Here is a 27,669-nt window from a genome sequence, read left to right as displayed (position 1 = left end):
ATTAGAAATCATTATCACAATAATGTAATCTCCTTGGCCATCTCAAATTTTTCTTTTTTTCAGACAGGGTTTCACTATATAGTTCAGCTGGCCTTGAACTCAAAGAGGTCATCCTGACTTACTTAGCTTTCCACGTGTAGGGATTACAGGCATGCCCCACCATGGTTTGCTCAGCCATCATAAAACTGTAAGGCATTATGCAGGTTAATTCTGACATACATGTCAGCCATCATTAGTATTTTTCTTTTTGTTATACCAGGGGTTGAACCCAGGGCCTTACCAGGCCAGGCTAGGCAAGTACATACTCTACCACTGTGCTATACCCCAACCCCCACCATAAAGTTTTAAATGAAATTTTAGGAGCTATATTTATAGCAATTTTAGGAAAGAGACTATCTCCTGGAAAATAAAAAGAGAACCACTATCATAAAAATAGTTTCATAACAAGGAGAAAGATAACGAGAAGCCTGACAACTGCCAGTACTTACCCTTTATCTTTAGCATGAACATCCGCTCCATGCTGCAGCAGATATTCTACCACAGACACCCTGTTATACCCAGCGGCAAAATGAAGTGGTGTGGACTGACGCCCTTCAATGTCTCTGCAGTTGACACTCTGAACAGTACACAGTTTCTGTAGGATCAACACAGTACACATGTGACACTACATATTCTCATTTTGTATTTCAACTTGTATAGTAGAAAACTCACTTGTTTATTTTGTCTTATTCAATCCGTACACTCAAAATACATTTTTAATTATTTCACTTTGTTATTTACTGAGAACCAATGTGGTTCTTTCATCTGTACTCGTATCTTCTACTTTTTCTGTAAAGCTAGGAGGGAAATTTTATCAGTACTACTACTACTACTACTACTACTACTACTACTACTACTACTACTACTACTACAATATAAAAGACAACATCAGTTACTACAATCATTCTGTGGAAAATATAGGCAGAGAAATGCCGGGTCACATAAGTATCAGCATCACCAAAGGGGTTGTTAAAAATTCAAAACCTGAAACCCCTTCTTACTGAATTAGAATTTGCATTTTAACAAGAGTCTCTAGGTGAAATGTAAATACACTGAAGTTTGAGAAGTACTGTGGAGCAATGGTTCTCAAACTTTCATGTTCATTGGGGTCTCACCTCTTGCCTCCTGGTTATAAACCAGTTAACACTAACTACCAGAATGTTACTGGTTATAAACCATCCTTCAGAGAATAAAGAAAATGGGCAGTCAAGTAATTTTGTTTTCTTTGTTTCAGATGAAGAAGCTTAGCTGAGAAATACTCACTTCAAAAGTAACACTTAAAATACTCAAAGTTTGGGAAAAGGAAAGCAACACACAATAAATCACAATGCTGAGAGAGTGAAAAGAGACCGGGTGTGATGACACGTGCCCATAATCCCAGCACTTCGGAGGCTGAGGCAGGAGGAATGCCATGAGTTTGAGGACTGTCTGGACTACACAGCAAGACCCTGTCTCAAACAAACAAACAAAAACTCAAAAGAATCTCACTATCAGTAAAACTCTGCCCCTTTTACTGTCCTACTTTAAAAGATCAAAGGCTGGGGTTGTAGCTCAGGGGTGCAGTGCCTGCCTGACAAACATGAGGCCTCAAGTTCAATTCCTTGAGTGGGGGGCTAAGGGGGGAGCAGAGATAACCAAAACTCAATAAACCCAAGGAACCAGCTAGTACTAATGGGCTTAGCTCAACAGGTTTCAAGCACTCGACTGGCAAAACTCTTCTGTGCTTCCTAAACAATATGTTAGATATATAGATTCAAGGTCCTGTTCAAGACATGGTATTTTTTGGTGGGTCTTAAATTGGACTTTAGGAATAAATTTTTTCTGTTGTTTTGAGATAAAGTCTCGTTATTAGTTCAGGCTGGCCTTGAACTTATTATGGAACTCAGGCTTGCCTGGAATGCATGGCAATCCTCCTGCCTCAGCCTTCCAAGTGCTAGGATTACAGGTGTGCATCACCATATCCAGCAAAAAATAAATATTTTTAGTATGTGTGCCAGGTACTGCTAGTTTGGGTATTTACCACAGGCTATTCCATTCTCTACTTCTAGTTTAAAAAGTTTTTTTTTTTTTTGGAGACAGGGTCTCACTATGTAGGTTAAGACTGACCTGGAACTCACTATGTAGCCCAGGCTGGTCTCGAACTCACAGCAATCCTCCTGCCTCAGCCTCCCGAGTGCTGGGATTACAGGTGTGCGCCACCACGCCCGGCTATTATATCAATTAAAAAAAAAAAAAAAGATACATTTAGGTATACAATACAGTTACATTCATCATGGGATCTTGTACCTTTACATGATATATTTGTTATTTTTTCCCCATTCCCCTGCCCTCCCTTCACCCACTCCACCCTTCCCTATTTAGAGGAGATGGTCTTCTTTAATCTCATAGCATCATTTTGTTTTCTAAGTCTAATTCCTGTCTCAATCTGAAGTCTTCTTCAGCTATGTCTTCATCTAGGATCACTTTGATCTTCATAAAAATAAAGTTTAGTCTTTAATATATTTACTAAATATAATTTTGTTTATCACTTCCAAAAAAAAAATCAACAAAAAACCAAACTATTTTTACTGATACTACTGATACTAATACTACTGATACAGATAAAGCTATAGGAAAGGGCTTACGCATTTAAAAAAATCAATTCCCAAAGACTCTTCATTTAAAAGATCAATGAATTAATTTTCCCCAAGCTCTGCAAAGAGATCAACACTTATTTCTTTGTCAGAAAATATGTAATTACTAACTTTGTGTGATGGGTTTATTTAGGATTGAGAATACACATAGAAATACAGTGAAATTATTTCAAATAGTTACTTCTGCCCTGATTTAAATAGACAACTTTACTTTTTAAAATAGAACTTATCATTCATTAGTCCCACCTCAGAACCACCATAGTTTTGAAAAGTCTCTAAGGGGAAAAATATACAAAGCTTTTACTACGTACTAGCTTCGAAAATGAAAATAACATTATTACATTACTAAAGAAGTATTTAATTCATGACAAATGCTGAGTTAATTCTAATTTACATGAGCTGAAATGAAAACAATCCAGCTCTTTCAAAATATTAGGCTTTTTGAGTTATCTACTTAAATATATACTTTTTGTAGAAAACAAATACCTGGTATAGGCAGTTAAGACATTACATATATTTGTATGGTAAAAACAAAAACAGAATGTGAGGAAAGGTTATCTGCTGAACAAGGCACACATGATCTGAAATTGACTGCTCTGTGAAAAAAATCTCAATCTAGATGAATAAAAGATTATTAGGCAACAATAGCTCTGCAAAGTGGCAACACATTATTACCATATAAACACTGGCTGGGGCTGGGTGAGGAAAAAAAACAGTAGAAATCTGTGCAAAGAAATGACAGTTCCCCCCTTCTCTTACATGTCACAGCTTAACAAAAGTTGACAGTAATTTGATACAATTTATTATTTCAAAGAGATGAATGAATAGGTTCTTTAAGCAAAACGCATTTCGATTATATGAAGTTTACTTAAATTTGTCAATGTGATATTTACTGAGATGTATTTAAACTAGAGTCTTTTTCTTTCATTACGCAGAGTTTCTTATTTTTGGATTAGATATTTTTGTCCTTTTAAAATAAGGAGCATCTAAACAAAACTCTTCATTTAAACAGTGCAGATTCATTAAGGTCAAAATAAAGACCCAAAGGTAACGGAAATATGAGACCATGTCTTACTTTTACAGTTTCTACATCTCCAGCCTTTGCAGCTTCCAGCAATTGTCTGTCTGCTTCTGAATTACCTAATGGGATACCCTCTAGAAACAAAAAGAAGGTGTGATTAACTTATTTAGAGAGGACCAACCTTTCAGACTGGGATTTTGTCAAAAAGTAAAGTACTTTTACAGTTTGCTACATTATATAGGTCTAGGATATCTCTGTGGTAGTGGGGAAAAATATTAAGACCCTGAAAACTTTTTTTTTTTTTGGTACCGGGGATCGAACCTGGGTCCTTGTGCTTGTGAGGCAGGGGCTGGAACAACTGAGCTAAATCCACGGCCCTTAAAACTCTTTTTGAAACATAATAAACAAAATATTTAAGTGCATATAATTATAAAATATAATTTAAACAATATAAAGGAACATAAAATAGATGATGAAAGCTGACCTGCTTAATAATTATGCCATGTGGAATTCTGGAAAGTTAATAGAGCAAAAGCCAGAAATCAAACTATGGTTCTGCCATTAACTAGGGTAAATCATTTAATCTGAACAGAGGCAAACAGTTTTAACTTCCTGAGTCTCGGGTGTTTTTCAGCTCTGAAGTGCAAAATTGGATTAGAAGTACAAACATTTCCAGGTTTGAAATTCTGCTTTATATTTTATTCAGAATTTCAGAAAAGAGAACATCTTTGTATCTTAGAACCAAATAAGCTCAAGACAGATTAATTAAACCTTAAATAAACAGAAGGAAAGACAAATATCTTGGAACAGAAAACGTTCTTAGAGCAGTACATCAAAGGGAGACCCCTTACCCCTAATGCTGTCCAGTAGTAACAGCATTAGACAAAATTATAAGGCAGAGAAAATAGAAAAACCATATTGCAGCATGCATTTAAAGGAGATAACACTATAACATATAAGGCATTCTTTTTTGCCAATTTTAAATAGTTTTAAGACAATGTATTTCTATTTATAATACAGTACTTTAAAAATGCAGTGCTAATATAAGGTGTTCTTATGAGAAAAATACTTGGGAAGACTCATCAGACACATAGGCTGAGGACGTTAACAAATACTACATACACAAAAAAATAAAAATGGCCAATTAACATAAAATTATGTTCAAATTTACTCATGAGAAATGACAAAAACCACTGTTTTTTACCCACTAGTGAGCAAAGAGGATTTAAGGATTTATACTCATGATATTTCTATAGTTTACACTAAAAAAACAAAACAAAACAAAACTATTCTTTATGTTAATGCACAAAATGCATTTTTACCTATGGAAAATATTAACAATCATACCTAGTGCTAACAAGAAAAACAGGTCCTTATACTCTTAGTAGGAGAATAAAATAATATATATGACCCTTCCAGATTTGAAAAACTGACAGTTTTATGCTACCCTTCGACCTGATAATTTCACTTTCTTACCCTCCCAAGTGCAGGGATTACAGGTGTTTACCACTACACATCCAGCTAGGTGGTAAGTAGGCAAATTAATTGGGCTAATTAATGTTATTACTCTTCATCACATGAATTGGGTATGGAAAAATAAAAGTATTCTTGACAGGAGTTTTCTAGCTAAATTCAGTTTTGGAAGATCTCAGGAGGGTATATCAACTTGCTTTATCTATTCAAGCAGTATTTTTCTCAAAATGTGTTTTGTAGATCTCAGACATTTAGATCATCAAGTATGAATGCTAAAAATAGAGAAGTCTTGACTTTTTAGTTTTTCTGAGTTTTGAGATCTCAAAGATATCCTGTTCTATTCAGATAAAAGCTAGAGATATAGACAAATGATATTTTTAAGGACTGGAGAAGTAGTTCAGTGATAGAGTACTTGAGCACTGCCTATCATGCATTGAGGCCCTGGGTTCATTCCCCAGCAATGGAGGAGCGGGGGATAACCTGAAATTTATGGGACCAGATTTCTAGGTTGAATACTTACGTCGAATACATAGATGAAATGTAATGAGTACAAGCACATTCAGTAATGGTTATCTTATATAAATTTTACATGCCTTAAATATGCAGGATCTAAAGAGGAATGAAGAAGCAGGGCCAGTATTTATTTATTAATTTTTGTTTTTTGAGACAGTCTCACTATGTAGTCCAGGCTGGCCTCCAATATGTGGTGATCCTCCTGCCTCAGCCTCTCAAAGGCTGGGATTATTATGTGCCATGCCTGGCAGTCAGTATTTAAAGTATTATATATCAATACAGTTGCTGTACTAAAATACCCTCACCTTTAAAAATTTCCCTTCCTTTAAAAGCGCCATGTATAATGGCTCGTTTGTAATCTTAGCTGCTGGGGGACTGAGACAGGAGTATTCCAAATTCCAGGCCAGCTTGGGTAATCTAGCCAGCTCCTGTCTCAAAAGAAAATTTGAATAAAGGGACTGGATATAGCTTAGTGGTACAGTGCTTGCCTAGCATGCATTGGATTTAATCTCCAGGGCCTAAATAAATGAAGAACTATTTTATGCGGTTCTTAAAAGCTTCCTGGACAAAAACTTGACAGACATTTATTTACTCAGGGAGGCTGGGCAGAAAATAAACAACAAATGACTTAATGACATTGGGGCATTAACTATAATGAGTAAACAGTATGAGTTAAGAAGAGCCAAATATTCATTATCAACTACTACATATAAAACCTAAGGTATGGAAAAAATTTAACAATTAAAAAAATTAATGCCATGGAATGAAATACCTTGAAGCACTTGCTGCACATTTTCATTTCCCATCTGCAATGCAGTAAAGCCCTGCAGGGATATAATGTTAGGATCGCACCCGTAGCTCAGAAGTAGGCGGCAGGTTTGTAGATGACCACAATGTGCAGCTCTGTGTAGAGATGTCTGACCAAGATTATCCAGAGCATTGACCTAAACAATGAAGAAAAAGTTGATTTTAGCCTTTAGTGCATAATTTAAAACCACAAAATCAGGTAAGTCATAATATTACTAATTTAAACATATCAATTATTCTTTTATGAAGAATTGTCCAGTGCCAAAGCAAGTATTTGTTGCTCAAACCCAAAGCATAAATTCATCAATTCATGAGGGCTGACAAGGAAGACCCAATTTTGAGTTAAAAATGTGAGATAATGAGTATAGGTTCTGTTTAGCATTAAAGCATTCAGTTTCACCATATTAAGAGAGAGACCTTGCCCTACCAAGGTTGAATTTATGTGTTTTGGATCTCTGAGGTCTAGAAATGTGGAGATTAACCCCAAAGTAGACAATGGTGAGGAGCAAAGCCAGAGATAAGTTAGCATTAAAATACTTATTTCTATTGGCTCAATCTTCTATCTCATTATATAAAATATAATCTGTACAGATGTGGTATAGCCACACAATGGATAACTTTAGCAATACAACTGAACATCTGTCGGTAGGTAGATAGAAAAAGCTTACACAAAAGTATATTGTATGATTCCATGAATATGAAGATCTAGAAAAGACAAATCTAATCTAGTCAGAAAAAATAAAAACTGTTATCTTTAGAGATAAAGACTGCCTGATGAGGCATTATCTCTGCGATGAGATGTTCTTTATCTTAAGAGCTCTGGTTACACAGATGTGTGAATTTGTCAAGATTCAGCAAAATTTAAGACTTAAGATTTGTGCATTTCATTGCATGTAAATATCTAAATAAATACTTTAGTTGTGTAGGTAAAAGTATTCAGGCAAAATGTGCAGTAAATTATTTTGATGTGCCAAATATTAAGATACATTAATGAATATGTAAAAAAGCAACATAGTAAAAAGTGATAGAATCTAGGTGGTAATTATTTTCTGTGAAATTCTTTCCATTTGATTGTATCTTTGAAAAATTCACAAGAAACAAAAATCACTTCTTACTTTCACCTCCCTATCACAGAAATAATGTCAAAACATAACTGAGAAATTAAGTTCCTCAGTAAATAAACAACCTTTGTGCCTATTGGTGTGTGTTGAGGCACTGGTCAATTTATACTCATAGAATCAGAGAATACTGAGGAAGAATACAGCAACACTCTCTCAACATTTAACTAGATTACAAAAAGCTAGTCTCCATAGTCACAGATCCTGCAAATTCTACATAAAATTCTCAAGGCAATTAAACTGTTTATTCATATACCCAAACTCACAGAAATGTGAAAAGCAATCACTTGAAAACTTTAATTAGGTACGACTCTGTGGTAAGAATAGGACGACCAATTTATCCTGGTTTGCAGGGACTTTGTTTTAGCACTTAGAAGTTCTGTTTCTGGAAATCCCCAATAACGCTACATAAAAATGAGTGGTTGGTCATCCTAGTTAAGGCTGTCTCACAACTCAACCTCAATATGCATCCAGATATTCTTCAATATACAACATGTATGAAAAAAGCAATCAACGAAAAGTTACAGAAAAGAAAGACAATGAGATATGCCAAGCAGTCAAGCAGAAATAAACTTTATTTTATTCAATAATTTACAACAGGAAAGATCAAGATTATACATTATCAAGAACTCCCCCAATCAAAAAGAGATCAGGACACAGAGATTAGGCCAATACAAAAAGAAACTGGAAAATTCTAAGTGGTTAGTTGGGTGAAGGAAAGACATATAAAACTATACAGCAAAGCCTATTTAGAGAAGGGCCTCAGGGGCTACTCAAAGGAAAGGGGCTTGTGTTCTTTTATTCTGCCTTCATTTGGAGCAGATCCATTTTCCCATTATAGACTCTGAGGCTACAAACTGAAAACTATTGATTTAGGTGACTCTTGGGATGCTATGTGTATGTTTTGTAACTTAGCATTTTTAAAGTTCCCATGTAATAAAATAATGACTTTCAGTCTTGATAGAAGCATAATTAATCAATAAAATGTTCTGTACACAAATGCCAATTAAAAGAACAATAATTTATTAACATGTATAGGTATAATATTTCTATTCAAATTATTTAAATCATTTATTTCCTTCTTCTCAAATGCTTTGGCTTGGTAACAAAAACAATGGAAGCTAAGAAGACTTATTACTGGGGTAAATAACAGAAGTTATTGTGGTAACCAAGGAATAGAAGATATGGTGAGAAAAGGTAACTGACTGAATATATAACTGGTCAGAATCAGTGTGGCCCTAGCTAGGGTTATTCTATTGTGTGTACTGTCCTTAAGGATAACTTTGACCAGTGGTGTATGGTTAAAAGGAAGGGAGAAGGTAGGACATACAGGAATAATGTATATGTGAATAAAATATATCAACTTTCTACCAAAAAATTAGAAACAGAGCATTATCGACATACTACTTTTAAGTGTAGATTAAGAGAGAAATTATAAAAGTTATGACAAATATTTTAGGGAGTCAAGTGTTTCATCTGCTAAACAGAAAAAGAACTCACTGGATTACCAAAGATTACCAAAAAGGTGGTATACCTTTGCTTCATGTTTCACCACTACTTCAACAACATCATTATGAGCTTTCTCAGATGCAACGTGCAGAGGAGTCAAGAATCTTAAAGAGAAAAAGCCAGACAATGAGTGTATTTTCCAGAGAATAAAATGTCAACAATATTTAATTTAAAAAGTATACTTACTCTTTAGTCTTTTCATTGATGTTAGCGCCTTTTCTTAGCAACAGTTCACATATTTGTTTTCTTTTGGGATATGGAGATGCAGCAGCACAATGCTGAATAATTTAAATTGTAGCATTAATCGAGGACGATGCACAACTGGTTTTTATTTAAGAACACTTGTGTTTCCAATCAAGAATAATCAAGAAGTTATTTAACGTCTTTATTTTTTACCTTAAACTAGCTTTTGATAAACTCTCTTTTGGACAAGATGTGTATCGACTACCAAATCTGGACCAGGGCTAAAAATCTCATGTGCCAGTTGATCTTTCTTATTAAATATACAGAACAACTTTGTCCTACATCTTTGAAAAGCCATACTGATGTGATGAAAAACTTAATGTGAACAATACTCCTTTTAAAACTGTTTCCATATAACATGGTGTTTAAGTTATGTTTAGAAGTCAAGAAAATACCCCAAAGGCTGGGGTTTCTTTACATGAAGAAAGAATACTCCTTAGTGTTTTTCAGTTCTCCCTGGTCAATAGCACTAATGGACCACCTCATAAACTAAGTAGTATTTATCTATGTCAACTACTTGTTGCAGCAAAATAAAGAGCTTGGATTACCTGTTTGGCACATTCAGTTTTAGAAAATGATATACTTTGGAGTTCCAGGATATAGCATCTATATATAAGTTGTATCAAGGAGGAAAGGAGACAAGAGGTACAAATTTGACAGTTAAACCTAGTATTTTGTGGTCATGGCCTATATGTTTATAAGCTCAACATCCAGGAACATACTCATGGACAATGGTCATTCAATAATGTTGGAATGATGACTAAATCAATGTTTATATGTTAAAACCTGAAAATTCATGGAATAGAAGTTCTGGTAAGTAAAGGTGGTCAATACATCTGAACACATAGTACATGTAAGTCTGTTCTCTGATTGTAACCTGTCATTAATTATAAAGCCTCTCAGATCCTCATTTACTGCTGCCTGCTCATTCTTTGATACTGGTGCAGTTACCAAAATCATTCCTTCACCTTCAATAAAATCAAATCTAACTGATGAACCCAGTTCTTTTGGCATGTTAAGAGTAATAATCCTAGGACTTCTACCAGGACAGTACAGGAAACGGAAGCAGTTTATTTCCAACAATTCTTTATCACACTCATCTCAAACTGCACCCCTACTCTTCCTCTGCACCATCCCAGGGCAGGGCCACAATCTACAGAAACTGAGAAGCAAGTGCTCCTGGACCACAACTAACCTCAGTATTAATTCCCAATACATTTTAAGGTTTAAAGAAAGATGGGGTGAGGGGCACTGGGGATTTAGCTCAGCGGTTCAGTGGCTTGCCTTGCAAGCGCAAGGCCCAGAATTCAATCCCTGGTACCAAAAAAAAAAAAAAAAAAAAAAAAAAAAAATGCAAATGTATGGAAAATTTCAGAAATAAACAATTTGTAAGTTTTAAATAGTGCCTGTTTTTGAGACATGTGATAAAATTTTGTAGCATCCTGTTGTGATGTGAATAATTTCTTTATCCAGCATATGCAGGCTATATATGCTATCTACTCATGAGTAACTTAGCAGTCATCTCAGCTATCATTAGATGGACTGCTGAGGCATCACAGTGCTCCTTTCAAGTTAACTCTTATTTTACTTAACAATGGCCCTAAAGTACAAGAGTAGTGGTTCTGGGAATTTTAATATATCAAAGCAAGCTGTATAAAGTGCTTCCTTTAAATGAAAAGTCTTAATAATGATAAAATATGGTACGCGAGGTTGATAGGAGCTACAGTTAAGCCACTGATGTTAATTTCTTACTGTGCCTGATTTATAAATTAAACTGTATCATAACCATGTAAAAGAATAAACAGTATATTATACATAGGGTTCAGTACTATCTGGTTTCAGGTATCCATTGGGGGTATTAGAAAATAGTTCCTGCAGATACAGGGAATTTGTTTTAGCTTCCAAACTAGAAATTCTCCATGATCTTAGTCCTTCCAAATTACTCTGAATCATTGTTGTGCTGCTGTATTATAACATTTTTTAGTCTGTAGATTTATTTTTTTACTTGGATTTTTTTTTTTCTTTTTGCCATACTGGGGACTGAACTCAGGACCTTGTACTTGTGAGGCAGGCGCAGTGCCTCTGAGCGAAATCCCTGGCTCTTTACTTGGATGTTTTTAAGAAGAGGGGCCAGGGATTTAGCTTAGTGGTGCCACCGTCTGCCTCGCAAGTGCAAGGTCCTGAGTTCAATCCCCGTACCCCCCCCCCAAAAAAAAAAAAAAAGTAGCAAAAAGATTGAATCTTTTCCCACCTAATGCACATTCTGCAATTCATAAAGCAGGATTTTTTTCTTTACAAATTGCTACTTTTAAGGTAGCCCCTAATTTCAGCATTATCATTTCTATATTCTGTCACTTACCCCTGAAAACTTCTCACTCTCTTCTACTCCTATCTACTTTGTTGTAACTCTATACGTTGTTACCTCCTTCCGGAAAGTAACCTCTAAAATACTTCATTTTAGCCCTCATATGGAAAAAATACTGCAAAACTCCAAGAAAACACACCAGATGTTTTATTTGTTTTCAAAGTGGGTCTTGCTATGTTGCCCAGGCCAGCTAATTCTACATTCTCTCAGTCCCTAGGTAGCTGAGATTACAGGCGTGTAACACTGCACCGGGCTCAAATGGTTTTTATCTGTATGGAGGTATTATTTTGTCATTATTTTCAGTGGGTTCCAAATTTTCTAATATAAGCATTTATAATTTTTATAGCCTCTTAATGGCAAATCATCCATACCACACATAATAAAAGAAAATTACATACATACAACACATACCAGCATAGGAAGAAAATTTTTTCTGGATAGATTTTCAAGTTAATAATGGAAATTGCCTTTTCTGGAGGAGGGTACTGTTTGTTACTAGTTGAATTTTTTTCTTTTTATATGTATGTGCATTGCTTTAATTTTTAAAAACTACAGATTTTTAAGAATTAAGTTTGAAACATTACCAATGCTGTTTCATGTGTTTGAGGATGCTTGAAATTCACCATTTCCAAAGAGAGATGTTTTTTGATTCGTGTGACATCAGCTTCCCGTGCAGCCTGAAGCAACGAATGGCCTTTAAATTCATCTGGATGAAGAAGCATTTAAATATAAATGAGAATTATCAAATTAATAGTGCTTTACCTAGTAAAAGACAACTAGGATTTTTGTCAAACTTATTTTCGAAAGAGTCTTTCAAAATAGCCAGACTAGGGTTCTGTAGATATTCTCCAAATATAACACTGGAAAAGTCATAGTGGTATTCCAGTTCCCCCTCAATTAGGCTCAGTTTATCCAGGAGTCTACACAGATTTGGCTATGGCAGATTTGTGGTCTGCTCTCATTCATGGCTTACAGAAATCTAGAATAGTGTGATACATACCCAGACCAGAGTGTTTTGCAAATTTTCCAAAGTATAGAACTTTCCTCAGTAAAGAAATAAAACAAAGGGTGACCATAATCCCTACATTAACATTATGGAAGTAGTGGATGGTTTGGCTCAAACCTATGAGTTAACTGCGGAGCAGACAGGATGGTTACTGCCAAGTGCCACCCACTATGTAAGACGGTATTTTCTCAAGTTTTCTCTTGTACTCATCAAACTTGTGAAACTACCCATTATCCTTTATTATTCCATGATACAAACTGTCTAGTTATATGTAGCAATACTAAATCTGAATTAGGTAGTTATTCTTTTCTATGTCTACTTCAGCTACAGACAAAAGAACCACAGAACTTGGCCCAGACCCCAAAGAATATTAAATGTTAAGATGTGGGAGCCAGCTGGGCATGGTGGTACATGCCCGTAATTGCAGCAGTCAAGAGGCAGAGGCAGGAAGATCTTGAGTTTGAGGTCACCTGGGCTACACAGCAAGACCCTATCTCAAAAAAACCAAAAAAGACCTGGAGACTATATTTGTGAGATATCGATTTCACAAATAACACTGTCACAGTAGATTATTAGTCATATTAATGATAGGGTTAAAACTCAAAAGCATATCATCTATAACAAGACTAATACATATCAAAAGCATAATTGAACTTTAAATATTAATATATCTTCTTTTTACAGCATCTGGAGTAAGCAGAAACATCCAAATTACTAAATATGCTAAATAATAATAGATACTTATGGCTAAAGAGAATATTCTATTATTTAACACATTCATCATGGGGCCATAATTTGTATATCTCGTTACCAAACTCCTGGAACCATCAAAGGTACATTATGACTGTCACTTGTAGGACTGTACCATTCTACCATCAATGGTATAAGCCATCTGACTGAACAGGCATGCACATACCACCAGTGGGAATGTGTTAAATATTTGCAAAAATAAATTTTAAAAGTTTAGTTTTTTGTTATGTTATCTGAACATTTGTAATTTTTATACTTACATGATAATCTTTCTTTTAACTGTGGTGTGGGAGCCAAGTCTATAGCACTTTTATTATGACAATTCAGCAGTGTTGGATCTGCACCATAGCTTAGGAGAAGAGAACACACTTCAACTCTGTTCTTAGAAGCTGCCTCATGAAGAGGAGTGAACTGCCACAAGTCCATTGCATTTACACAGGCACCATGCTGGGGAAGAAAAAGCACATATCCAGTGTTCAATTTTTGCCAGGGATTTAGCTCAGTGGTTTTGCTGCCTGCCTTGCAAGCTCAGGGTTCTGAGTTTGATCCCTGGTACCAAACAAACAAAAAATAATATTCAGTTTTTAAGAGTTTAGAATTATTAGTACTGTGTAACTTAATACCATGCAAGCTTTAAAAAGATTATGTTTCCACGGTTTACTTGAGCCAATTATTTCAGAAAAAGAGTAGTTTTTTCCTTATAGAAAAACAGCAGCTGATTGTTAGTCCTGCCTGAAAGGGTGTATCTAACTCTTGTGGCTGGGTGTGGTGGCGCATACCTCTAATCCCAGCACTCAGCTTTAATCCCAGGGAGGCTGAGGCAGGAGGAACTTGAGACCAGCCTGGGCTACATAGTGAGTTCCAGGTCAGTCTCAACTACATAGTGAGACCCTGTCTCAAAAAACCCAGTAAAACAAAACAAAACATTTTATTGTGAAGAACAAAACTTTAGATTTAACCTGTACCTTTCTGAAGAATTTTATTCATTCATTCATTTTTTCCCCCAGGGCCTTGTGCATGCCAAGGAAGCCTTTGAGCTATATCCCCAGACCATCATTCCTGTGGCTGTTTTTTTTTTTTTTTTTTTTTTTTTTTGGTACCGGAGATCAAACTCGGATACTTGTGCTTGTGAGGCAGGCAGAAGAACTACTGAGCTAAATTCCTGTCCCACATCATTCCTCTTTTTTAGAGATGTATGTCTACAATACTATCACACAAATCAAGACACCTTCGATACCCCATGTTTCTTCATGCATTGTTTCTACAAGCATTTTCTACCCTGTTCTGATTTTCACAACCATATTGTGTTCTCGAGGGCTGGTATTTAGCTCAGTGGTTCCACCGCTTTCCTTGCAAGCACAAGGACCAGAGTTCAATCCCTGGTACCAAAAAATAAATAAATAAACACATTGTGTTCCTGAATTTTACAAAAATGAAATATAGTAGTGAATATACTTTTTTTTGGGGGGTGGGGGTTGAGACAGAGTCTCACTATGTAGTTGAGACTGACCTGGACTCACTATGTAGCCCAGGCTGATCTCGAACTCACAGCGATCCTCCTGCTTCAGACTCCTGAGTGCTAGGATTACAGGTGTGCGCCACCATGCCTGGCTGTACTGTATATACTTTTGTATCTAACTTCTTTCACACATTTAATGTTTCTGAGATTACATTTTAGTAATAGTTCGTTTTCATCACTGAGGAACATTTCATTGCACTGATATATCAGAATTTACCATCAACTATCTTTTAATGTATAGTTGGCAGTTTCCAGTTGTGTATGTGTGTGTTGCTGTGGATCAAACCCAGGGCCTTTTGTATGCCTGGCAGGAGCTCTACCATTGTGCTATAGCGCACAGCTCTATTCCTAGTTTTTTACTATGATGAATATCCTTTTTTTTGGGGGGGGGACTGGAGATGGAACTGAGGACCTCGAACTGGCAAGGCAGGCAGTGGCACCACTGAGCTAAATCCCAGGACCCACTATGATGAATATTCTTAAATCTCTTTATGTTCATGTGTCATCATAACTAATTTTTGACTTTATTAGAAACTGATAAATCATTTAAGCCATTCTATGTTGTCACCAGCAGTATTTGAGTTCCAGCTGCTCCATATACTTGCTAACACAGTGTTACTGTTAAGACTTTCAAAAATTTTTAGTGATTTCTAAGTGTTGCAGTTGGATGGACCATAGAAGTTACACTAGTTCAACTTCCTGTTAAATTCCCTTTCATAGCCTACCCGACGAAAGGCAAATCAGCTACTTGCTCTTTTTAGCTGTGCTACTGAGGATTGAACCCAAAGCCTCACGTGTGGTAGGTAAGTGCTCTTCCACTGAGCTACGTGGCCTATCTGGTACTTGCTCTTTTAGTACTTTCAATGATAGGGAGCCAATTTTTGCTAACATGGCTTTTATAGTTACCAGATTAACTCCTGGTATTACAAAGTTCACTTTCACATTAAGTTAAAATAGGCTCTTTTAACTTGCTTTATGTCTTCTTTGGTAAAAGAGATCAATGTTCTTCTAATCAGTATTTGAAAACAATTCTTACATTTTTCTTTTTCCAATCTAAACACCTAAAAGTTTCTTCAATCATCCAATTAGACATATCATCCTGGTGTCCCTCAACTAAATATACTTTAAGAAATTCATTTTATAGAGCTAAGGATGTAGCTTGTCTGTCATATGCAAGTAATACAAAAAACAACAAAACCGAGCAAATAACATTTCCAATGTGGTTTGACTGTGTAGAGTATATTGTACCCATTATTACATTGGCTCTTGACACTATACTTCCACAATTAGCTTAAAATTATGACACTTATTTCTCTTTTCCCCTGCCTAGCATTGCGGACTGAACCTATGGCTCTCTACCACTGAGCTATATTCACTAGCCTTTTTTATTCTGAGACAGGGTCTAACTAAGTTGCTCTGGCTGGCCTGAAACTTGTGATTCTCCTGCCTCAGTCTTGAGTATCTGAGATGACAGGCATGTGTCAATGTACCTGCTACATTATGATACCTTTCTAAGTAGTCATATCACAATTTATACTTACAGTGAAATAGTGAACAGTTTAAAAGCTCTAGAATTGCTTTAAACATGAAGCATACATCAATGTATATTCTCTCACATTTTATTCTTCTGCATTGGCTCAAATACTAGTTATCTTTCCCTTGATTCATGGTAATTTGCAAAGCTTTAAGTATCCTTTCTACTTTAAAGAATTTTTTTATTAGATGTTTGCAGTACATAATTACATCTATCATGGGTAGTTGTGACATGTACATAACACATTTTAAATTCTTTTCACACACCCTTTATCAAGAAGCAATAAATGACCAAAATAAAAGCAAAGACAGAATCTTCTGGCAGTCCATTAGAGGTTCCAACAAGAAACTGTCAATACTTTCTGAACAGTTGTTTAATTATGAATCTACCTGATAGAATTTTCTCCAAATTATAGCCAGATCCATCTATTTTCTTCTTTGTATTTAAAGGCTATGAGAAGAAAGCTGAATTACTTGTTGTTCTTATATTTATTAGTACCATACTTCACTACATGACCCAGGGATCATGTGTTGATGCCTTCCATGCCTAGGCCCAGTGTCCTAGTCATGAGAAATGGTCACTGAGCGTCTGCTGCTAAATGAGTTTCTGCTACCTGGACTCTTCAGCAAGGGTTGCTGACTTGGTGTTGTCCAGGATCTCTCCATATATTCCAAATTTCTATTTGCCTTCTCCTGACTTTTCTGAACATTGCTATTTTGGTAACTGCCTGTACCCTGAGCAAGCTAACATCCTTCCTAAGTATGACTTCTACCTTTCCCTTATTGTTTTGTGATGCCGGGCAAGTGATCTACCACTGATCTATATATACTCCCAGCTCTTCCATTCTTTAGTAGAACACCACTCAGTTTTAAGTTCCTGTGCAATCTGTCTGATGTTTGACTCTTATCCACAATATTCTAAATGTTGAATTCAAAATTCAGTTTCAGAAGCAAAAGCATTACTGCTACAAATGCACACTACATTTTAAATATACAAAGGTTTAGATGCTACACAGAGTGTCTAATCATTGCTATAAAGTTGCTGTAAGAAAAATGTATTCCATAGTGGCATATGCCTACAAGGAAGCAGAGGCACTGGAAATAATTTTCCTTTCCTTTCCAAAACAGCTGCTCAAAGTGAGGAAAGTACCAAAAGGTTAACCCAGGTGTGAGATAAAAGAAGCCTCAGGAATGTGTGCAGATTCATATGTAGAGAATATGTATACACCAAGACAGGACAGAAGGGAAGGGGCACAGGTAAGATCCTTGGATCCCACTCAGGGACATGTACCTTCCACTCTCACCCAGTAACAGTCAATTTAAGAAGTCTCCTATAGCTGCTGGAATCTGTTTGCTAAATAAGAGCTGCCAGTATATTGGATAAAGTGAACATCTAAACTAAAAGTACAACTGGGCAAATCCTGCAAATATCGTGGTACAGCTGCTGGAATCTGTTTGCTAAATAAGAGCTGCCAGTAATATTGGATAAAGTGAACATCTAAACTAAAAGTACAACTGGGCAAATCCTGCAAATATCGTGGTGGTTTTTATACTGCATGAGTCACTAAAAACTGTTTTCTCATCTTTAGCTACAAATTATAGAATCACAAATCTGTTATTCATATGACCATACTGCTACTTCATATTTATAACTGTTTGGTATCTCAAAAATCTGAGAGCCTAATGCTGTCAATCACCTGTATTTTATAATAATTATAAATATGCCTCCTCTATTAAGCACTTGGAACACAGGAAAAAATACCATATACTTTAATTAATTTTACATAATTATAGAAAGTAATCAAAGGTGTATGAGAACTGACCTTGACCAGAAGTTCAGTTACTTCATAATGACCATAAGAACAGGCATTGTGTAATGGCACCAGATCACTACAACAAGAGAAGGGCAAAAAAGCCTGTGTTATTATAAACTCCCTAGGCCTAGGGAAACATATAAATTAAAATTATTTAGCTTTAATTAGTCTCAGATTTTGAGGGGGCTATTGGGGATTGAACTCGGGTCCTTGCACTTGTGAAGCAGGCAGCAGAACCACTGAGCTAAATCCCCTGCCTATTTAGCTTTGATTAATTTAAACAGTAAATTGCCTTATGTGACCTAATAAAAATGTACAAAATTTCGTACCATTCATACGAACCTTTAGTTCTAACAATTCTAACTCCCAAGCCTCTTTCAAATGTATTTTTTCCCCACTGCTTTTTCCACTGACTTTGTTTCAGCCTGTATTTCTTTCCTGCACTAATGAAACAACCCCCACTCCAATTTAACCACCTTACTTGTAACCAGATTTTTCTAAAAGGCAAATATGATGTGGTTACCCTTGTTTTAGCATCCTTAATAAATCTTCCTTGCTTCCTACAAGAGATCTAATTTCTTAATGTAATGCACAAAGATTGAACTTTTGCTCTGGCCTTACTTTCAGTAAATCTACAGTTCTTTGTATGTCTCTGGGTATAAGATAAATTCCCTCTCCTCTTTGATTTAGCTCATCTTTCCAGATAAAGTACAAACACAAGGTCATCCTTGAAACATTTTTTTAAATCCTATAAGGTAAACTGACACCTAATTCATTCATGACAGGAATGGAAGAACTTTCTACAAGGAAGGCATAGTGGAACGTTAAAATCCTGACTTGTCCTCCTTATCCTTGGGGATCACTATGTAGTTGGTTGCCACAGCCACTACCATGACAGCCTCTTGTAAAAGTGATGGCCACCTCTGATTTAGTCTCTTTTCTTCTTTGTATTCTGTCTTCAAAAGTTAATTGCTTTCTACCACACCTGTACTATTTTTTAATATATGGTTCTTTATGGGCATGAATTTAATTCCCAGCTCTCTAGTAAATACTTCTGCTTGAGTTTCCATTATATCAATAAATTGAAAAGTTCTACAAGTGAACTTATTATTTTCTCTCATTTTCCTTCTTGTACTTCAGTATGTATAATATTGGGTCTTGTTTAGCTTTAGGATTTGAAATACTATTTTCTTTGTATTCTTTTTTCTTTCTCATCATATCTGACTTTCTAATTATCTCATCTACTCTTTTATTGTCTACTCTTAAATTTTAAAATCTGTTACACCTATGCTTTCACTCTTTTTTCTCTGCCTTTACTTAATAAAGCTCTTTATGTCTGAACCCTTACAATGTTACTTTTCTGACTGCTCTTTTTGCCTCTAGTGTCCTCCTCCTCCAATTAATCCTACACACTGCTCCAGAATACACATCTTAAATTCCTCTTGGAGAGTTTCTTTTTGGGGTACTGGAATCAAGCCAAGTGCTCAATCACTCAACAATATTTCTAGCCCATTATCATCACTGCTCCTTAAATGTGCTGTCCCAACTACTCAATTACACAAATTCTCTTGCAGAATGAGGTTCCTCAACTTTTTGCTTTCTAGCATTGAGAGCTACCATTAAGATCCAGGTCACACATTCTGAAGGATTTTCCAATTATTCCATCCATCACTGACAACCCCCTTCTGGGAACTCCTGTAGTACTATCCGTCTCTATTCAAAACTTGGCTCTTAGGAAACACCTCCATGATTTAGTAGGTATCTTTCAGGCTTCACAAAGTGTAATGCATGAGTGGTAGACTTACGTTCTATGAATGTTAATGCTGTGTAGTGAAAAATAATTATAATAATAGTGCTTTTTATAAGGTTACTAATTTGTTATAAGAACTGTAACACTTTTGTCTTCATTTTTGTTGAAATGCTTACCCTTTATCTTTAGCATGGACATCAGCTCCATGTTGCAATAACAGCTGAACAATTTTTACTCTGTTGTATCCTGCTGCCAAATGCAATGGAGTTGACTGAAATATTAGTAATATAAATTAATGAAATTCACATAATGGCTGAGTATGTGTGAAAAGGTAAGAAACCCAAACACAGAATGAGAATATATAACTATAACTTCACTGTCTAATAAGCAGTTATCTAACATACACTGAAGACATAGTGTAAAAGTTTTAAGTTCACTACTGCATATGATTTGCAAACAACTAAATGTTTATAAACTTTCAATTTTACTAAGTTTAAGAATTAGTCTGATTACTACTTAAAATAAAACATTAATACTCTTTTCACATGTATTTTAATAAGATAAATGCATCTTCTTGTTAGCAGGAGATGAACACAAACGTAATTCCAAAATATTACCTTTCTACCATCACTTGCGTGGCAGTTGACATTTAATGGTGTAAGTAGTGCCATCATTTTTTCCTCATTGCCACTCCTAGAAAACCAAAAGATGTATTGGCAATTTGTATTATCAGATCCTACTGCCTTCATTAAGACAAAAACCATTCTTTTACGTTATATTTACTGGGTTTTATTTTGGGGTCGGGGGTGTTTTGAGAGAGCTTCTTGCTTTATAGTTCAGACTGGCCTTGAACTCACTATGCATCCCAAGCAGGCCTTGAACTCTTGGCTATCTTCTTGCCTCAGCCTCTCAAGTGCTGGGATTATAGGTATGTGCCATCATGCCTAGCTAGATTATACTTACTGTATTTTAATGACAATGCTTTAATGGTACATTATTTTTATAATATTAGTACATACCTGGCACTTTCCAAGAGTTCATCTTTCTTATATTCACCTGTGAATTCGGAAAAAAATGAAGGGAAATTAAAACAAAACTCAATGACATCTTATACAAAAAGATGCCTGGTGAACTATATTTAACAGATATTTAATACAGATAAATTTGGAAATAAATTTCTAATAAATGGAAAGTAATCAATAGAATATCATGTAGGTTAAAATACTTATGTGATGAATACTTATGAAAATGAAAACCAAAGAGTGGTTAAATGCTAATAATGGAGTTTGTTTCTTTTTTTGGTAGTAGTAGGGATTGAACACAAGGTCTTCACAGTGAACTATACTTCTAGCTCTTTTTAGTTTTTTTTTCTTTTTTTTCTTTTTGTGAGACTGAATCAAACGAAGTTACTAAGTTACCCAGCTGGGCTTGAACTTCAATCCTCCTGCTTTGGTTTCCCAGAGTGCTGGGATTACAGGCATGTCATCATGCTAGGGTATAATGATGTTAGATTACAACTATATAAACATAATAGGCAGAGAAAAATGAAAAGTCCAGAAGGAAATAAGTAAACCAACATATTAAACAAGTTTGTCTTAAGTGGTAGATTATTGGTAAGATTTCCTTTTTTGAGGTAAGCTTTCTTTTTTTTCTTAAAATTTCCTAAAATGAGTAACTGATTAAAAAAAGAAATTACTCACAATTTCATTGAAAACCAAAGCATGGGGTTAGGGATGTTGTTCAGTACTGCAGTGCAAGCTTAGCATATGAGGTTCAATTGTTGGCAGCAAAAAAGTACTAAAAAAACAAAAACAAAAACAAAAACAAAACCCAAAGAAACAGCCCAATATGCTAACATTAAAAAGAAAAATCTGTCACATCACTTAATTAAATACAATCATTAAAACTATTATAAACACAAGGTTTTTCAACATTAAGGCTGTTTTTAGCCAGGCATGGTGGTGCATGCAATCCCAGAACTTGGAAGGCTGAGGCAGGAGGATCGCTGCAAGTTTGAGGCCAGCCTGAGCTACACAGCGAGTTCAAGGTTAGCCTGATAGTGAGACCCTGTCTCAAAAAAAACAAACAAAGAAACAAAAGACTGCTTTTAGTTAATGCTACTTTAAATATCTACAAATATAAAAAATAATTATAAACTCTTTGTCATTAATGTATTTATTTATAAATGAATACAAAACTATCAAATGAGTATATTTTCCTACTTTTTTGGTTTTTTTTTTTTTTTTTTGTACTGGAGATTGAACTCAGGTCCTTGCTCAGGTCCTTGCTCTTGCAAGGCAGGCTGCAGAACCACTGAGCTAAATCCCTAGCCCTTTTCCTAGTTTTAAAAAATCAGTGTATGTTTGCAATACATACACTGAGGGATTAACATAGGTATATATGATCATGATCATTGTCAAACTCTTTAGGCCCCCCTCCCTAGCCTCAACCCCTCAGACTTTCCCATCTCCAGCAAGTCTTGTTTCCTATCAGTTTGTTTTGTTTTACTTTTGTTTTAGGATTCTCATAAGAGAAACTATGCACTATTTAACTTTCTGTGTCTGATTTATTTCACTTGCATTCTGGTCTCAAGTTCCTGTGGATGACATGACTTCATTTTTCTTTATGGTTAATAGTATTACTTTCTGGGCAAATTCTACATTTTCTTTATCCAAATCTGTCTGTTGATGGGCATATCTAGGCTGTTTCTAGATCTTAGTTATTGTTGGGCTGTGCTGCTGCTATAAACATTAGTATGCATGTATCACTGAAAACAATGTCTTTAACACTTGAGAATATACTCAAGAGGGGTATGGCTGGATCAAATTTAAATTCTATTTTTACTTTTTTGAGGAATCTCCATACTTATTTTCATAGTGGCTGTACTAATTTACATTCCAAACAACAGTGCAGGACTTCTTTTTCTCACCTTATCACCATTTGTTCTTTTTTGTTCTTAATTAACAAGCTGATTGCTATTTGAAGATGGAATGTCACAGGTGTATTGATTTGCATTTTTCTACTGGCTAAAGATAAAACTTTTTTTTACATACTTACTGGCCAATTATACATTTTACTTCGAGAAATACATATTCAGTTCATTTCCTCATGTTATGATTAGGTTATTTGTTTTTAAAGGGATTAGTTTTTTTGAGATCTTTATATAACCTAAATAGTATTGCTCTATCACAGAAAGAGCTGGCAAATTTTTTTTCTTGTTCTGCAGATTGTCTTTTCACCCTGTTGACCTCTTCCTTTGTTGTAGACAAGCTTTTTCTTTTAAATTTTTATTTTAAATCTTTTATTTCAAAATCAAAAACAAAATAACTTGCCAGGCAGAGAAAAGATCTGAGTAGAAGATAAAAGCTTGCTCATTACCAGCCCATTCCTATACAAATGGGATTGGATGGAGAGGACAGGAATGGCCAATAGTAAGGCAAACTTCACAATGAAGGCTGGTGTCAGTCAACTGACATCCCCTGCAGATGGACTTCATTATCTTTACTTAGCACACAACATCACGAGAGCACGACAACACGGAGGACTTAGTTCCAGGGAGGTGCTCATTTCCCACTGCTCAGCTTTGTGTAGACAAGCTTTTTAATTCGATGTAATCTCATTTGATAATTTTAATATTATTTCCTGTGCTATTTGAGTTCTATTTAGGAAGTCGTTGCCTTGTGCTTCAAGTGTTTTTTTATAAGTTATCTCCCAGCAGATTCAATATTTGTTTTATATCTAAATCTCTGAACCATTTTGATTTGACTTTAGTACAAGGTGAGGGATAAAGACTAGCTTTAATCTTCTACATACGGGTAACCAGTTTTCCTAGTTCCATTTGTTAAGAAAGCAATCTTTTCTCCAGTATATGTTTTTGGACCCTTTGTTAAAACAAACCAACAACAACAAAAAAACTCCTGATGGTGCATGGGGTTCTGTGTCTTCTGTTCTTTTCTACTGGTTCACATATCTATTTTGTGACAGTTATCACACTTTTTTTTTGTTACTGTAGCTATGCAGTATAACTTGAAAACCAGAATTATGCCCCCTGCTTTGATTTTTGCTCAAGATTATTGCTATTATTCTAGGTGTCTTCTGGTTCCATATACATTTTAAGATTTTGTTCTAGTTCCGTGAATATTTTTGATATTTTTAATAGGGATCGTATTAAACCTATAGATCACTTTTAGAAATATGGTAATTTTAAAAATATTAACTGTATGTCCATGGAGCTGGGAATGTATTTCTATTTTATGTCCTCTTCAGGCTCTTCAGAGTTCTGTACTTTTCATTACAGAGGTCTTTTATCCCCTTGATTAGGATGAAGCAAAATATTTATTGATACATTTTAGATATACATAATAATAACATTCATCACAGGGAATCTTTGGACACTGTGAATGGAATGGTTTTCCTGATTTCTCAGAGAGCTCATAAGTACGCTATCAATTTTCATGTACTGCTTTTGTTATCTTGCCACTTTATTGAATTTATCAGCTCGAAGACACTTCTGGTGTAGTTTTTTGGATCTTCTACATAAAGGATCACATCATCTGAAGATATGTCTAATATGACTTCTTCCTTTCTTACTCTTATTGCTTTTGTTTCTTTCTATTGCCTAATCGTCCAGGCTAAGTTTTGAGTATTATATTAAACAGGAGTGGTGCAAGCTGACATCCTTGTCTCAATCCTGATTTTAGAGGGAATACTTTCAGTTCTCCCTTATTCAGTTTGATGTTGGTTCTGGGTTTCTCATATATATCAGTTTTAGGTAAGGACCCTCTATATGTATTCTCATTGGTTTTTATCATGAAGGGATGCTAGATTTTTTCTCCCCAAAGGCCTTTTCTCCATCTGTTGAGATGATCATGTGACTTTTATCCTTGTTTCTATTTATATAGTATATTATGTTACAAAATTTATATATGTTGAACCATCCCTGCATGGAATGAAGCAGATTTGGCATGGTATATGATCTTTTTAATGGTTAGCTGAACTATCTGCAAGTATCTTATTAAGGATTTTTGGATCTATGTTCATCAAGGATACTGGTCTGCAGTTTTCTTTTTCTTTACCTAGCTTTGCAATCAGGGTAATGCTCAGTTCATGGAAATGAAATTTGAAGTGTTCCTTCCAAGTACATGGAAATTTGATAGTATTGGCATTCATTCCTCTTTACAGCTCTGCTAAAATCCAGCAGTGAATCCATCAGGTCCTGGGTTTTTCTTAGAAAGCATGTTTATTGCTGTGACAATGTCACTGCTTGGAAGTGATATGTATCTAGAAATTTATCCATTTTTTCCAGATTCTCAATTTACTGGAATACAAATGTTCAAAGTTGTTTCTAATAATCCTCTGGATTTCTGTGATGCCTGCATATTATCACCCTTTTACATTTCCAAATATAGTGATGTGAGCTGGTTCTTTCTTTTGGGTAAAGGACGTTAACCTTTCAAAGAACCAACTCTTATTAATCCTTTGTATTTTTTGTCTCAATTGCACTGACTTTCACTCTGATCTTTATAACTTCTTTCCTTCTGCTACTTTTGGGTTTGGACTGTTGATGATTTCTAGGACCCTGAGATGTATCATTAAGTTACTTACAGTATTTTTGGTTTCCGTGCTTTTCTGATATACGCACTGCTAAAAAAATTCCCTCTTAGAATTACTTTCATTGTGTCCCACATATTGCGATACGTTGTAGTGCAATCATTATTTGATTCTTAGGAATTCTAAAATTTGTTTTTTCTTCTGTGACCCAATTATCACTGAAGAATGTGTTATTCAGTCTTCATGTGTTTGTGTGGCTTTGTGTACTTCTGATTTCTAGTTTCATTACACTGTGGTATATTAGGATACAAAAAATTTCAATTTTTAAAATTTATTCAGCCATGCTCTATGGCCTAAAATATAGTCTATTTTGAAGAAATGTTCCATGGGCTACTAGAATGTACATTCTTCTGTTGTTGGATGAAATATTTTGTATCCTTTTGTTCTATGATGCAGTTTGGTATTTCTTTGTTACATTTTTTGGGTTTTTTGGTCTTGTTGAGCCATTTTTGTTTTTGGTACTGGTGATCAAATTCGGGACCTCGCACTTGTGAAGTAGGCAGCAGTACCACTGAGCATTCCTGGCAGTTGAGCTGTTTTTGATAGGGTACTAAAGTCACTCACTATGACTGTACTGGTGTCAACTAGCAGTTGAGCTGTTTTTGATAGGGTACTAAAGTCACTCACTATGACTGTACTGGTGTCAACTTGTCCTCGTATGTCAAGCAGTTTTTGCTTTATAAAATTGGTGCACTGATGTTCAGTGCACGTGTATTTACAAATGTTTCCTCTTGTTGACGAACTGTTCCCTTTACCAATATGTACTGACCTTGTTTTGGTTTGAAATAAAATTTGTCAGAAGTTAGAATAGTGACTCTGGATTTCTTCTAGGCTCCAACTGCTTTGAGTACTATTATCCACCTTTTCACATTTAATCTGTGTATATTTTTAGATAAGGTATGTCTCTTGATTGGAAAGTTAAGGCCATTTACACAGCATTATTGAAAGGTATGTACATTCTTTTCATTATATTATTTTTGTAGTGTTTGATTCTTTTGTTTTTCTAGTTTACTTTCCCAGTAAGATTTATTCTTTCATTTGGGTTCTTGGTTTTTGTTCTCCTCCTTCACTTTGCTTTGGATTTCTTTAAGTACTTTCTGCAGTTATTAGAGTTTGGTGAATTTCTTAGGTTGATTCATGAATTTCTTTAGTTTATCTTTATTATGGAAGGTCTTTATTTCTCATCAATTCGTTAGGACAATTCTGCAGCATAGTAATCTGGGTTACCAAATATTTTCTTTTAGGTTCTGCAATACTTTTAAATGCTCCTGGATTTTAAGGTTTATGTTGAAAAATCCGCTGTTATTCTGATGCATTTTGTCCTCAAAGGTAACTTGGCCCCTTTTTCTAACCGCCTTTTTAGTATTCTTTCTTCTGAATTTCTGGAACTTTTACTACAAAGTGCTACATGTACTTGAGGTTCAAAATGCCTACTTTTTATAGGTATCTGTCTTGATGACTTTCCTGTCACTGGACCCAAAACCTGACATCCACAATTTAAAAGAAGAAAGGTTTATACTGCCTCACAATTTCAGTCCATATCTAGCTGTCTCCAACACAGGAACAGGAGGCACAGTGGCAGGAAAGATTTTCAGCCCATGGCAGCTAAGGAATAGAGAGGAGGGAGGAACTGGGGCCTAGAATACATACTTCCAGGCAACACCCCCCATGACCCACCTCCAACTGGACCCCACCTGCTAATGGAACATTTAGCTACTGAATCCATCAATGGATGAATCACTGATGAGTATAGGGTACCCATGACAACCACCTTCCACACACGAGAACTTGGGGAGACATTCTAGATCTAAACCATAACAGTATTCATCTCACTGCCTGGATTTGGGGGATTTTCTGCTATCATTTCAGTGAACAAAATTTTTGTACCATTAGTCTCACCTCTACCCCTTCCTTAAGTCCAATGATTTGTAAGTTTGTTCTTTTAGACTAATTTAAGAGCTCTTGG

At 35.4% G+C, this 27,669-nt stretch overlaps 1 protein-coding gene across 1 annotated transcript in view; it reads right to left on the bottom strand.

Annotated features, from left to right (window-relative positions):
- Tnks2 (tankyrase 2) overlaps positions 1–27,669 on the bottom strand; it is a gene marked incomplete at its 5' end in the record, with an annotated part of 71,596 nt that overhangs the window by 29,437 nt on the left and 14,490 nt on the right. The window contains 11 exons of the mRNA XM_033766340.1: positions 489–634; positions 3,748–3,827; positions 6,452–6,623; positions 9,139–9,217; positions 9,300–9,391; positions 12,306–12,427; positions 13,738–13,924; positions 18,353–18,419; positions 20,270–20,364; positions 20,711–20,786; positions 21,113–21,149. Coding sequence (XP_033622231.1) covers positions 489–634; positions 3,748–3,827; positions 6,452–6,623; positions 9,139–9,217; positions 9,300–9,391; positions 12,306–12,427; positions 13,738–13,924; positions 18,353–18,419; positions 20,270–20,364; positions 20,711–20,786; positions 21,113–21,149 — 1,153 coding nt within the window. The remainder of the gene's footprint in view (positions 1–488; positions 635–3,747; positions 3,828–6,451; positions 6,624–9,138; positions 9,218–9,299; positions 9,392–12,305; positions 12,428–13,737; positions 13,925–18,352; positions 18,420–20,269; positions 20,365–20,710; positions 20,787–21,112; positions 21,150–27,669) is intronic.

This window comes from Fukomys damarensis, unplaced genomic scaffold, assembly GCF_012274545.1.
Source record: "Fukomys damarensis isolate Sample0158 unplaced genomic scaffold, DMR_v1.0_HiC HiC_scaffold_20, whole genome shotgun sequence".
Lineage (NCBI taxonomy): Eukaryota > Metazoa > Chordata > Mammalia > Rodentia > Bathyergidae > Fukomys > Fukomys damarensis.
This window is presented reverse-complemented; position numbering and strand designations above follow the sequence as displayed.